The 15,098-nt window shown below is 44.3% G+C and overlaps 1 protein-coding gene across 4 annotated transcripts in view; it reads left to right on the forward strand.

Annotated features, from left to right (window-relative positions):
* Positions 1-15,098, forward strand: part of FIG4 (FIG4 phosphoinositide 5-phosphatase) — a 179,683-nt gene that overhangs the window by 20,773 nt on the left and 143,812 nt on the right. For 3 of the 4 annotated variants that reach the window (XM_038394854.2, XM_043510795.1, XM_043510794.1), the window contains exons 2-3: positions 11,835-11,933; positions 13,917-14,040. In XM_038394854.2, the coding sequence (XP_038250782.1) occupies positions 11,835-11,933; positions 13,917-14,040 (223 nt within the window). Of the gene's footprint in view, positions 1-11,834; positions 11,934-13,916; positions 14,041-15,098 lie in introns of those variants that run through there. The other variant, XM_043510796.1, reaches the window with a different exon arrangement.

The following is a 15,098-nucleotide window of genomic DNA, read 5'->3' on the forward strand; positions in this document are numbered from 1 at the left end:
TTTCTGTCTCATAGAACTCAGACATTCCGCAGGGTTAATGGAAGGGGAAGTATGCTGCTTAATTGCTGCTATACTTTATATCCAAAGAGACCTGATTTGGCTCCCCCCCATGTGCAGTAGCAAAAAGGACAGTCTAACCAGTGATTATCGTTCTTCTGTTAGGACATTTATCACATGCTCTGAGCTCTGGTTTTCTGGGGTCAAATGCAATATATATCACAGCAATCATAAAAATATTTTTTGGATGGAAACATTTTTTCCTGAACAATTTTGTTGTTGGTATGGAGGAGGAAGGTGACCTGACTGCGGGTGACAGCTCCTGTTGTGCTGTCCTAAAGGTCAATGTTCAGCATGTATGCAAGCAGAGAGATCTCCACAGTGTGCTAAAACGTTACTAGCCCTGAGCCTATGATCCCAAATCAGTTTTCTTCCTGAGGTCTCTCAGCACGCAGCCCAGCATGTTCCCCAATCATTTGTTCAATTCAATAGAAAGTGTAATTAGCACATCGCTGTTCGTTATCTTCAGAGCTTGTGTGCTGGGACATATGCCATAGGCAGCTACAGATTTCCTATTGCCACAAAATTACAAACATTTTGCATAAGTACTTTAACTTTTTCTGCACACAAAACGTTTACTGTAACTTTTGCAGTTTTAAAAATTAGCAACATTATTACCCAAGCACCTTCAGTTCTTGGGGCTTATTTGGGCTTTCTGAAACTGGTTATTTTAGAATTGTGTACTGCCTTTCTTGGCATCAGAACCAGTACAATTGCTTGCACAGTATGACTGGATTTAACAAAATCCTACAAGATAAATATGCCAAGGAGAAACATGTGTCTCTCTTTCGTTGTGCATCATCTTTTTTTTTAAACTGCATTAAGGATTATAGTCTGGAAGGTTTAATACAAAATTAATCTTCAGAATATCCAACTTCTGTCATGAGTAAGTCTCCCTAGTGGGGATAATAAGCCTTTCCTTCTTTGTACACCAATTTGATTTTAAAATCCCTATCTTTTTTAAACTTCAAAATGATTTATTTGCCATTGTTTGTTGACTAGACAACAAATATATAAAGAAAGAAAGCTTAATAACTACATATATACAGGTTTCAGAGTGGTAACTGTGTTAGTAAAGCAAAGTTAGTTAGCAAAAAGAATGAGGAGTACTTGTGGCACCTTAGAGACTAACAAATTTATTTGGGCATAAGCTTTCATGGGTTAAAACCCACTTCATCGGATGCATGCAGTGGGAAATTTAGTAGGAAGATATATATATACACAGAGAACATGAAAAAATGAGTGTTGCCATACCAACTCTAACAAGACCCATTAAGGTGGGCTATTATCAGCAGGAGAAAAAAAACTTTTGCAGTGATAATCAGGATGGCCCATTTCAAACAGTTGACAAGAAGGTGTGAGTAACAGTGGGGGAAAAATTAGCATGGGGAAGTAGTTTTTATTTTGTGTAATGACCCATCCATTCCCAGTATTTATTCAAGCCTAATTTAATGGTGTCCAGTTTGCAAATTAATTCCAGTTCTGCAGTTTCTCTTTGGAGTCGGTTTTTGTAGTTTTTTTTTTTTTCTTTTTTGGAAGAATTGCAACTTTTAGGTCTGTAATTGAGTGTAATTTTTCAATATCTTCATAAATGATCTAGAGGATGGTGTGGATTGCACCCTCAGCAAGTTTGCAGATGACACTAAACTGGGAGGAGAGGTAGATACGCTGGAGGGTAGGGATAGGATACAGAGGGCCCTAGACAAATAGAGGATTGGGCCAAAAGAAATCTGATGAGGTACAACAAGGAGAAGTGCAGAGTCCTGCACTTAGGACGGAAGAATCCCATGCACCGCTACAGACTAGGGATCGAATGGCTCGGCAGCGGTTCTGCAGAAAAGGACCTAGGGGTTACAGTGGATGAGAAGCTGGATATGAGTCAACAGTGTGCCCTTGTTGCCAAGAAGGCCAATGGCATTTTGGGATGTGTAAGTAGGGGCATTGCCAGCAGATCGAGGGACGTGATCGTTCCCCTCTGTTCGACCCTGGTGAGGCCTCATCTGGAGTACTGTGTCCAGTTTTGGGCCCCACACTACAAGAAGGATATGGAAAAATTGGAAAGAGTCCAGCGGAAGGCAACAAAAATGATTAGGGGACTGGAACACATGACTTATGAGGAGAGGCTGAGGGAACTGGGATTGTTTAATCTGCGGAAGAGAAGAATGAGGGGGGATTTGATAGCTGCTTTCAACTACCTGAAAGGGGGTTCTAAAGAGGATGGCTCTAGACTGTTCTCAGTGGTAGCAGATGACAGAACAAGAAGTAATGGTCTCAAGTTGCAGTGGGGGAGGTTTAGGTTGGATATTAGGAAAAACTTTTTCAATAAAAGGGTGGTGAAACACTGGAATGCGTTACCTAGGGAGGTGGTGGAATCTCCTTCCTTAGAAGTTTTTAAGGTCAGGCTTGACAAAGCCTTGGCTGGGATGATTTAGTTGGGGATTGGTCCTGCTTTGAGCAGGGGGTTGGAAAAGATGACCTCCTGAGGTCCCTTCTAACCCTGATATTCTATGACCAGGAAGGTTGAAGTATTCTCCAACTGATTTTCGAATGTTTTAATTCTTGACGTCTGATTTGTGTCCATTTATTCCTTTGCGTAGAGACTGTCCAGTTTGGCCAGTGTACATGGCAGAGGGGCATTGCTGGCATATGTCACATTGGTAGATGTGCAGGTGAACGAGCCTCTGATGGTGTGGCTGATGTGATTAGGTCCTATGATGGTGTCCCTTGAATAGATATGTGGACAGAGTTGGCAACGGGCTTTGTTGCAAGGATAGGTTCCTGGGTTAGTGATTTTGTTGTGTGGTGAATGGTTGCTGGTGAGTATTTGCTTCAGGTTTTGGGGGCTGTTTGTAAGTGAGGACTGGCCGGTCTCCCAAGATCTGTGGGAATGAGGGATTGTCCTTCAGGATAGGTTTTAGATCCTTGATGATGCGTTGGAGAGGTTTTAGTTGGGGGCTGAAGGTGATGGGTAGTGGCGTTCTGTTATTTTCTTTGTTGAGCCTGTCCTGGAGTAGGTGACTTCTGGGTATTTTTCTGGCTCTGTCAATCTGTTTCTTCACTTCAGCAGGTGGGTATTGTAGTTGTAAGAATGCTTGATAGAGATCTTGTAGGTGTTTGTGTCTGTCTGAGGGGTTGGAGCAAGTGCGGTTGTATCGTAGAGCTTGGCTGTAGACAATGGATCGTGTGATGTGGTTTGGATGAAAGCTGGAGGCATGTAAGTGAGTATAGAGGTCAGCAGTTTTCGGTATAGGGTGGTGTTTGTGACCATCGCTTATTAGCACCGTAGTGTCCAGGAAGTTGGTCTCTTGTGTGGACTGGTCCAGGCTGAGGTTGATGGTGGGATGGAAATTGTTGAAATCATGGTGGAATTCTTAAGGGCTTCTTTTCCGTGGGTCCAGATGATGAAGATATCATCAATGTAGTGCAAGTAGAGTAGGGACGTTAGGGGACGAGAACTGAAGAAGCGTTGTTCTAAGTCAGCCATAAAAATGTTGGCATACTGTGGGGCCTTGCGGGTACCCATAGCAGTGCCGCTGACTGAATTGAAGAAACGAGTGAAGCGCCCCTCCCTGCCACAGGCCTGAGAACCTGTGCAGTGCTTATTAGGCTGCTATATGGCTGTGAAGCTTAGAGGGAACTTAGATACCAACCTAATTTCATAGTGTAGACCAGGCCAGACCCCCAAAGATTTAGAGAGTTCCACATGCTGCCTTGGGTAAAACTTAACAAATTGAGATCATCACATCAATAGTTAGATCTCTAGCTCTGTGCAAAAACAAGCAAACAAAACCCTCAAAACTTGTTAAAAATGGCAGTTTTTTTCAGGGCTTATATCTCTGGAAACCCTTGCTCGTGGGACTCATACTTTGAGTCACTAAATCTATCCTCCACCCTCCGGAGACACACCACATTATTAAGAAATCAGACTAACATGTCCATTTTAGAGGACTTAAAAAGGTCTACCTTTTTAAAATGTGGTGACATTACCCTAACTGCAATGGCACTGTCATGCCACTGTAATCACCCATGATGTGCTAGACACTTCACACCAAAGAAAGATGATAGTTGCTTCAAAGAACTTACAATCTAAATTTTACAAGTGCGGGTGATATGGAATAGGGAGTTAAGGGGCAATGAGAATAAGAGTTGGAACCATTAAGATCATGTGGTTGGTCAGTCTAGGTAAGAGTGTGTCTTAGTGGTTCTGTGGTTTTTGTTGTGTGTGTTGTATATAAAAAGTAAAGATATAAGGTGGCTAAAATTGATTTACTTGCAGTGTGGAAGTTGTGGAATTGAGTTCTCAAGGGAGATTTCATAGAATCATAGAATCATAGAATATCAGGGTTGGAAGGGACCCCAGAAGGTCATCTAGTCCAACCCCCTGCTCAAAGCAGGACCAAGTCCCAGTTAAATCATCCCAGCTAGGGCTTTGTCAAGCCTGACCTTAAAAACCTCTAAGGAAGGAGATTCTACCACCTCCCTAGGTAACGCATTCCAGTGTTTCACCACCCTCTTAGTGAAAAAGTTTTTCCTAATATCCAATCTAAACCTTCCCCATTGCAACTTGAGACCATTACTCCTCGTTCTGTCATCTGCTACCATTGAGAACAGTCTAGAGCCATCCTCTTTGAAACCCCCTTTCAGGTAGTTGAAAGCAGCTATCAAATCCCCCCTCATTCTTCTCTTCTGCAGACTAAACAATCCCAGCTCCCTCAGCCTCTCCTCATAAGTCATGTGCTCTAGACCCCTAATCATTTTCGTTGCCCTTCGTTGTACTCTTTCCAATTTATCCACATCCTTCCTGTAGTGTGGGGCCCAAAACTGGACACAGTACTCCAGATGAGGCCTCACCAGTGTCGAATAGAGGGGAACGATCACGTCCCTCGATCTGCTCGCTATGCCCCTACTTATACAACCCAAAATGCCATTGGCCTTCTTGGCAACAAGGGCACACTGCTGACTCATATCCAGCTTCTCGTCCACTGTCACCCCTAGGTCCTTTTCCGCAGAACTGCTGCCGAGCCATTCGGTCCCTAGTCTGTAGCGGTGCATTGGATTCTTCCATCCTAAGTGCAGGACCCTGCATTTATCCTTATTGAACCTCATTAGATTTCTTTTGGCCCAATCCTCCAATTTGTCTAGGTCCTTCTGTATCCTATCCCTCCCCTCCAGCGTATCTACCACTCCTCACAGTTTGGTATCATCCGCAAATTTGCTGAGAGTGCAATCCACACCATCCTCCAGATCATTTATGAAGATATTGAACAAAACGGGCCCCAGGACCGACCCCTGGGGCACTCCACTTGACACCGGCTGCCAACTAGACATGGAGCCATTGATCACTACCCGTTGAGCCCGACAATCTAGCCAGCTTTCTACCCACCTTATAGTGCATTCATCCAGCCCATACTTCCTTAACTTGCTGACAAGAATGCTGTGGGAGACCGTGTCAAAAGCTTTGCTAAAGTCAAGAAACAATACATCCACTGCTTTCCCTTCATCCACAGAACCAGTAATCTCATCATAAAAGGCGATTAGATTAGTCAGGCATGACCTTCCCTTGGTGAATCCATGCTGACTGTTCCTGATCACTTTCCTCTCCTCTAAGTGCTTCAGGATTGATTCTTTGGACCTGCTCCATGATTTTTCCAGGGACTGAGGTGAGGCTGACCGGCCTGTAGTTCCCAGGATCCTCCTTCTTCCCTTTTTTAAAGATGGGCACTACATTAGCCTTTCCAGTCATCCGGGACTTCCCCCGTTCGCCACGAGTTTTCAAAGATAATGGCCAAGGGCTCTGCAATCACAGCCGCCAATTCCTTCAGCACTCTCGGATGCAATTCGTCCGGCCCCCATGGACTTGTGCACGTCCAGCTTTTCTAAATAGTCCCTAACCACCTCTATCTCTACAGAGGGCTGGCCATCTCTTCCCCATTTTGTGATGCCCAGCACAGCAGTCTGGGAGCTGACCTTGTTAGTGAAAACAGAGGCAAAAAAAGCATTGAGTACATTAGCTTTTTCCACATCCTCTGTCACTAGCTTGCCTCCCTCATTCAGTAAGGGGCCCACACTTTCCTTGGCTTTCTTCTTGTTGCCAACATACCTGAAGAAACCCTTCTTGTTACTCTTGACATCTCTTGCTAGCTGCAGCTCCAGGTGCGATTTGGCCCTCCTGATATCTTTCCTACATGCCCGAGCAATATTTTTATACTCTTCCCTGGTCATATGTCCAACCTTCCACTTCTTGTAAGCTTCTTTTTATGTTTAAGATCCGCTAGGATTTCACCATTAAGCCAAGCTGGTCGCCTGCCATATTTACTATTCTTTCGACTCATCGGGATGGTTTGTCCCTGCAACCTCAACAGGGATTCCTTGAAATACAGCCAGCTCTCCTGGACTCCCTTCCCTTTCATGTTAGTCCCCCAGGGGATCCTGGCCATCTGTTCCCTGAGGGAGTCAAAGTCTGCTTTCCTGAAGTCCAGGGTCCGTATCCTGCTGCTTACCTTTCTTCCCTGCGTCAGGATCCTGAACTCAACCAACTCATGGTCACTGCCTCCCAGATTCCCATCCACTTTTGCTTCCCCCACTAATTCTACCCGGTTTGTGAGCAGCAGGTCAAGAAAAGCGCTCCCCCTAGTTGGCTCCCCTAGCACTTGCACCAGGAAATTGTCCCCTACGCTTTCCAAAAACTTCCTGGATTGTCTATGCACCGCTGTATTGCTCTCCCAGCAGATATCAGGAAATTAAAGTCACCCATGAGAATCAGGGCATGCGATCTAGTAGCTTCCGTGAGTTGCCGGAAGAAAGCCTCATCCACCTCATCCCCCCTGGTCCGGTGGTCTATAGCAGACTCCCACCATGACATCACTCTTGTTGCACACACTTCTAAACTTAATCCAGAGACACTCAGGTTTTTCCACAGTTTCGTACCGGAGCTCTGAGCAGTCATACTGCTCCCTTACATACAGTGCTACTCCCCCACCTTTTCTGCCCTGCCTGTCCTTCCTGAACAGTTTATAACCATCCATGACTGTACTCCAGTCATGTGAGTTATCCCACCAAGTCTCTGTTATTCCAATCACGTCATAATTCCTTGACATCACCAGGACCTCCAGTTCTCCCTGCTTGTTTCCAAGGCTTTGTGCATTTGTATATAAGCACTTGAGATAACCTGTTGATCGCCCCTCATTCCCAGTATGAGGCAGGAGCCCTCCCCTCACAGACCTTCCTGCCTGTGCTTCCTCCCGGTATCCCGCTTTCCCACTTACCTCAGGGCTTTGGTCTCCTTCCCCCGGTGAACCTAGTTTAAAGCCCTCCTCACTAGGTTAGCCAGCCTGCTGGCAAAGATGTTCTTCCCTCTCTTCGTAAGATGGAGCCCGTCTCTGCCCAGCACTCCTCCTTCATGGAACACCATCCCATGGTCAAAGAATCCAAAGCCTTCTCTCCGACACCACCTGCGTAGCCATTCGTTGACCTCCACGATTCGACGGTCCCTACCCAGGCCTTTTCCTTCCACGGGGAGGATGGACGAGAACACCACTTGCGCCTCCAACTCCTTTATCCTTCTTCCCAGAGCCACGTAGTCCGCAGTGATCCGCTCAAGGTCATTCTTGGCAGTATCATTGGTGCCCACGTGGAGAAGCAGGAAGGGGTAGCGATCCGAGGGCTTGATGAGTCTCGGCAGTCTCTCCGTCACATCACGAATCTTAGCCCCTGGCAAGCAGCAGACTTCTCGGTTTTCCCGGTCAGGGCGGCAGATAGATGACTCAGTCCCCCGGAGGAGAGAGTCCCCGACCACCACCACCCGCCTTCTCCTCTTGGGAGTGGTGGTCGTGGAACCCCCAACCTCAGGACATCGCATCTCATGCCTCCCAACCAGCGGAGTCTCCTTCCGCTTTCTCCCCCCGACATATCATCTGGTCCACTCTCCGCATTGGTACCTGTGGAGAGAACATGAAAGCGGTTAGTTACCTGTGTCTGTGTTACTGGAACCCGGACATTCCGCTTACCTCTTCTGGAGGTCACATGTTGCCAAGCTTCTTCACTGGCCTCTTGGCTCCTCTGTGCAACCTGCTCTACATCTTAGAGCTTTGTGCCCCTAGAAGGCTATCCTGAGTTTGGTCCAGAAAATCCTCAGTCTCTCGTATACAACGCAGGGTCGTTACCTGTTGCTCCAGACCTTCAATCTTCTCTTCCAATATGGAGACCAGCTTGCACTTCGTACAGACAAAGTCGCTTCTGTCCTGTGGAGAAAGACAAACATGGCACATCCAGTGCAGGTCACAACAGCTGAATTCCCCCCTTCCATATCACCTACCTACTACGGAGCTTCCTCAGAGACGTTGGCAAGATGTAAGCCTCACTGGGCTCACTCCAGGCGAACTCCCAGGCAAACTCCTGCTGTGAGCTGCTCTGCTGTCCCCGCTGCTCCGCTGGTTCGCTGCCGCTCAGCTGGTTCGCGAGGCTCCGGCTATTTTAAACAGCCAGGCTTCCCTGACGCAAACACACAGACACCCTAATGCCCGCCCCTGCAGGCTAGCAGCCAATCAGACACTCACTCAGGCTCCCTCCCAGCAAACACACGCTCGGATACTTCCTCAGCAAGCAAACACACACACTCGGATACTTACCAGTCCCAGGCAAACTCCTGCTGTGAGCTGCTCTGCTGTCCCCGCTGCTCCGCTGGTTCGCTGCCGCTCAGCTGGTTCGCGAGGCTCCGGCTATTTTTAAACAGCCAGGCTTCCCTGACGCAAACACACAGACACCCTAATGCCCGCCCCCTGCAGGCTAGCAGCCAATCAGACACTCACTCAGGCTCCCTCCCAGCAAACACACGCTCGGATACTTCCTCAGCAAGCAAACACACACACTCGGATACTTACCAGTCCCAGGCAAACTCCTGCTGTGAGCTGCTCTGCTGTCCCCGCTGCTCCGCTGGTTCGCTGCCGCTCAGCTGGTTCGCGAGGCTCCGGCTATTTTTAAACAGCCAGGCTTCCCTGACGCAAACACACAGACACCCTAATGCCCGCCCCCTGCAGGCTAGCAGCCAATCAGACACTCACTCAGGCTCCCTCCCAGCAAACACACGCTCGGATACTTCCTCAGCAAGCAAACACACACACTCGGATACTTACCAGTCCCAGGCAAACTCCTGCTGTGAGCTGCTCTGCTGTCCCCGCTGCTCCGCTGGTTCGCTGCCGCTCAGCTGGTTCGCGAGGCTCCGGCTATTTTTAAACAGCCAGGCTTCCCTGACGCAAACACACAGACACCCTAATGCCCGCCCCCTGCAGGCTAGCAGCCAATCAGACACTCACTCAGGCTCCCTCCCAGCAAACACACGCTCGGATACTTCCTCAGCAAGCAAACACACACACTCGGATACTACCAGTCCCAGGCAAACTCCTGCTGTGAGCTGCTCTGCTGTCCCCGCTGCTCCGCTGGTTCGCTGCCGCTCAGCTGGTTCGCGAGGCTCCGGCTATTTTTATTTATTATTATTATTTATTATTTATTTCTATTTAAATGAGGAGTGTGTGTTATAGCTTGGTGGACTATTGTAATCCTAATTGTAAAGAACCACATGCACACATACTATGGCACAAATCTGTAAGTGGAAACCCTTTTGCAGAGAACCACGTGATATACATGTAATAGCTACGTACCAGGATACCAGCTGGAGTTTTTTGCAGGAAGTAGAGAATTTTGAAAAGGGCTTTAAATTCTATTAATTTCAATTAAAATATTTTATCTTAAGTTTGTGCTTGTTTTTTCAAAACAAGTTTTTTGTTCATCTTCACTTTTAGCTCGTATGAATTCTGATACTCAGGCACTGTGTAAATCTTGTTGCTGATCCCCCTCACACATCTTAAATCCATGTGACTGTTCAAGTTAAGAGCAAGGCTGAGTATAACCACATGATTTCACCATGTTTTCCTACTAGGCTGAGCATTATTAAAGGTTACACCCTGTTGTGTTTAGGACAGTACTGATGGAAGGAATTAGCAAAACGAGCTTCCTACAGCAAGCCAGTCCTGTAATCTGCACTTACTGTTAATTACCCTAAATGTAGAAGATAATTCAATTTTAGTTTACCCTTTTGTCACGTAATGAGTACAGTGCAAATGTTCACTTTCTTTTCACATTTCACTTAAGAGGTAGAAATACAAATATTATAAATAGCCTTGTTTTTAAAAATGCAGTTATTTCTTATCAGTACTGTTAACATTAAATTTTTAATTATTTGTTTTTGGATTAAGATTTGAAATTTTGGTAGATCTCTCACTTTTGTAATTTTTAGATCCTGGCAAATAGTGGGGCATTTTTTAATGAGCCCCTATAATTTCTGAGCATAGTATGTAGAATGTTCTTAAATATAGATTTTTTTTTTTTTTTTTTTTTTACCAGTGAAATCTATCCATCAGAATGTTTGTGTTGCCTGATTGAAACTTCTCTTATATCTTTTCACTTGATCCTCCCCAAGGAATCAGTATTTCTAGTTTGATCTTGGATAGGTAGATGTCCATCTTTTACAATGATCTTCCCTCTAAGTCTGCCATCAGAATCAGATCTTAAAAATGCTCCTCATTTTTTAAATTAGCTATCATTCATGGTGAATGTTCAGCATATACTAATGATGTGAAGAAATTCTTGTGGTAAAGACTGAATAATGTTTTAGTTAATCTGTGGGCTGGGGTGAGAGGGTATAAAACTGGAGTCATGTATTATCAGTACACTGTATAACTGCAATTGATATGAAAGGAAGTTTTTATGCAAGGGTGTAGTTTGGCCTTCAGTAATTAACTTAAGGCACGCTACTCCTGCAAGGAGCTCCCCAGGGACAGATCCTTGCACTTGTGAAGTTCCTTGTAGGATCAAGGCCTAACCTCTCAGTACTCTTATGTCTAGAATCACTAAATTGAAAAAATGGATAACAAAGATCGGACATCAATATTATTGCCCTTTATTTCTTTCTCTCCATCTCCTTCAGTTTCTCTTTCTGCATTTTCCCCTTTCTCTGTCTCTATTTTGGTCTCTGAGTTTCTCTTGTCTTTCCTCTCTCTCCCATTCTGCCCCCCTCCCCCTTGACACTCTGACCCTCATGTGTATCAGTCAATCAGTTTAGGTTCTTATACCTTTTCTGTTAGGATGATGATGGAGCTGGTGTTCTCTGTCTACAAGGAAGCAGAAATGCTTTAGATGTGGAAGACTACGGAGGGAAGTTGACTAGCATTCTAGTCAGTTTCTCTCATCACTTCTTCCATGTTTAAAGTACTTCACAGAGAGACAGATACTGTTTCCATTAAGCTCTTTAAACTGGGAGGCTATTGGAAAAAAACAACTAACTTCTTTAGGACTGTTCACCAACTTCATCTTGTAGCCTTGACACTAAAGCATGCGAGCAGGCTGCTTGAAGACTTTTCAGAGAGTTCAGTGACGGCTAAGTGGGCGGGGGGGGGGACTCTTTTATGTAAATTGCATTTTCCTTCTCCACACAGCTGCCAGCTTTTCTTTCTCCAGATTTAAATTGGTTTTCTTCCCTCTGTGCTGTGAAGTGGAGAGTTGAGGGGCTTTTTAAGTGTTGGGGATTGATTAGTATCGTCATGAAACACATACAAAATGTACCTGAAATGCTGATGGCTAAAACAATACCATTTACAAATTTATCTGATGTAATTAAGATAGAGCTAATCTACAGTTATATAATGCTATTGTTAATATGTTTATAGTTTTGGGGGTTTTTCTTCTACAATATATTCTTCTTTTTTTTTTTTTTTTAAATCTAGCGGTATTTTCTTGTTGGGAGTAATCATGCAGAGACCAAGTATCGTGTTTTGAAAATTGATCGCACTGAACCAACAGATTTAGTTGTAATTGATGATAAGGTAAGTTCAGAACATCTGAAAAACATATTCATGAGTATTTCACGATGCTGTCAATTTCACATGTGTGTGATTTGTTTTCTACATAAATGGCAGATACCCAAACTTTTCTCTCAGTACAAATGCGTAATCCCGTTACATCATACTTCCATGACACTCAGTTTCTGTTAGCTGTGCAGTTTGTTAGCTGTCATCTCCTAATGTCAAGTAATAGATGTGAGTTTTGTCTTGTGTTCAGCTGTGTCATTCAAATGCAAAATGAACTCACTTAACTACTGCTTAGCTAAATGCTTGGAGTTGGTATGAAATCACTTACACAGCTGAAGCAAGATGAGCAACAGACGACAAAGCTTGGTACTGTACAGAATAGAGTAAGACATGGTCCCTGCCCCAAGGATTTTATGGTGTAATGCGCAGCCCTACTTAACTTCATAAACATGTGCGATTACTTCCTTACTTTTACTTCAGGGGGAATACTGATGTGTATAAAGTTATGGATATGCATATGTTTTTGGAGGCATCAATCCTGCAAAGAGATCTGCCTGCACTGGGTACTGTACCATTCCACTCAGTGGAATTCTAACAAATTCACAGTCCATTTGGTCAATTCATGGTCATAGGATTTTAAAAATCATAAATTTCATGATTTCAGATATTTAAATTTTTTTTTGAAATTTCATGGTGGTGTAATGGTAGGGATCCTGACCCAAAAAGAAGTTGAGGGGTGGGAGGGGGGATTAGAAGTTTATTATTGTGGGCGGTTGTGTTACTCCTACCTCTATTTCTGTGTTCCTGCAGGTGGTGACACTGCCTTCAAAGTTGAGCGACCTGAAAGCGGTGGCTACTGGCCGGGAGCCCAGCTCTGAAGGCAGAGCCGCCACCACCAGCAGCAGCAAAGAAGTAAGGATGGCATGATGTGGTATTGCTACCCTTACTTCTGTACTGTTGCCTTCAGAGCTGGGCCCTTGGTCTGCAGTTGTCACTCTCCAGCTGCCCAGAAGGCAGCAGTGCAGAAGTAAGAGTGACATGCTATGTTATTGCCACCCTTACTTCTGTGCTGCTGCTGGTGGGGCGCTACTTTCAGAGCTAGGCACCTGGCCAACAGCCGCCACTCTCCGTCCACCAACTCTGAAGGCAGTGCAGAAGTAAGGGTGGCAATACTTAAATAACCCTATGACCACCACCCCAGCAACTGCCTTTTGGGTCAAGGCCGCCAATTTGAGAAATGCTGGTCTCCCCCATTAAATCTGTATAGTATAGGGTAAAAACACAAAAGACAAGATTTCATGTCGGGAGAACAGATTTCACAGTCTGACACGTTTTTCATGGCCGTGAATTTGGTAGGGTCCTAGACATAAGTGTCCACATAGACCCTAGTTCTACAAAATAATTTTGTTTAAGAAGACAGTTACTGAAAACTGTTAAAGTACAGAAAACACAGGGCGACCACATGGTTGGATGTATGGCAGGGCAGAAGGATTTTTTCCCCATTCCAATGAAAAAAGTCCTAGCACTTCAATAATGGAGATTAATGCTGATAGATTTTGTTAGAAATGAGGAGACAAATTAGGATAAGAAAATTATTAAATTATCAGCTGTAATTATTTAATTTATTTGAATAAGACAAAAAATGTAACTTAATAACAAATACACTTTTTATTAAATGTGCAATTTTTCTTTTAAAGGAAATTTTAAAAAATAATTTTAAACAATCACTGTGGTGGACTAGATGCTGGCTATCTTATAGACTGTTTGATCTTGGACTCAAGCTTGACAGTGGAGATCAGGTCCCAAAAATACAATTTTGCTTTGTAATCCTGACCACATATGTTATGAAATTAAGAGCAATAAACAATGGAAGCCATGATGTTCTCTTTAGTCACTTTTCAGAACAGAACTGTGCAATTAAATAAACTCCACTATTCTGTGATGTAAAGTAGCAATGATAACCAAAAGAACAAGTTCAATATGCATTTCTATTTTCAGCATGTGTACACACAACAAGAGGTGAGGGAACTTCTTGGCCGTCTAGATCTGGGAAATAGAACAAAGATTGGACAGAAGGGCTCCTCTGGGTTATCTCGAGCTGTCTCTGCTTTCGGTGTCGTAGGTAATCCCCTTGTTGTTTCTTTGATGGTATTTTTTTTTAGGAAAGTATAACTCGGAACACAAGTGGTAATTGCAATACTTTTCACCAGTCAGGATATTATCCACTCTACACAGAGATCATGCAGCAAAGTAACAAAGTACACTTTTTTACAGTGACTTTATAGGTGTTGCTTGTATCACACTTACACAGGCATGAGCAATCAGTGGGAGAGCTGGATTTAAATGTCAAGTCCATGTGTCATTTGATCTCAACAGCAGTCCAACCAGGAATGAATCAGCATTTAAGCAGCACTGGAATTTGGTCCTTACTTTAGTCTGCCAAAGCCTGAATCTTTTAGATTTCTCGGTATGCTGCTAGTCTCATCTCTCCACCCTGGCCTGCCTCCTTCCCCCTACCCAAAAGCACCTGAGTTCACTTTCCGGTATTTTATTAGAAGATGTCCTAAATGCATGTTAGAAAGTGTGCTGCAACAGTCCACCATGTGTGAAGGTGATTATTTTGCATCAATATGCTCCTCAACATCTGAATCCAAGGCTGCAGAGAAAGTAGAGATTACAACTACTTTGAAGACCACTGTAAAGAAAGATTGAGACATGGCATAGCAGTGCATTGCTGCAAGAGGATCATTTACTGAGGTTTCATTACATTTGTCTGTCTTGTTTGCTTTAATATCCCCATATTAATAGGAAATGCCAAGTTAAACTGGAAAATTCAGAACTCTCCTTTGTTTAGAAGTTATGAGCAGTGTTCATCCTTTGTAAGAGGAATGAGAGCAGAATCACAGAAGCATAGGACTGGAAGGGACTTGGGAGGTCACCTAGTCTAGTCCCCTGCACTCATGGTAGGACTTAATATTATTGAGACCATCGCTGACGGGTGTTCATCTAACCTGTTCTTAAAAATCTCCAATGATGGAGATTCCACAACCTCCAAAAGCAAATTATTCCAGTGCTTAACTACCATGACAGTTGGGAAGTTTTTCATAATGTCCAACTAAACCTTGCTTCAATTTAAGCCCATTGCTTCTTGTCCTATCCTGAGAGGTTAACAAGAACAAT

This window comes from Dermochelys coriacea, chromosome 3, assembly GCF_009764565.3.
Source record: "Dermochelys coriacea isolate rDerCor1 chromosome 3, rDerCor1.pri.v4, whole genome shotgun sequence".
Lineage (NCBI taxonomy): Eukaryota > Metazoa > Chordata > Testudines > Dermochelyidae > Dermochelys > Dermochelys coriacea.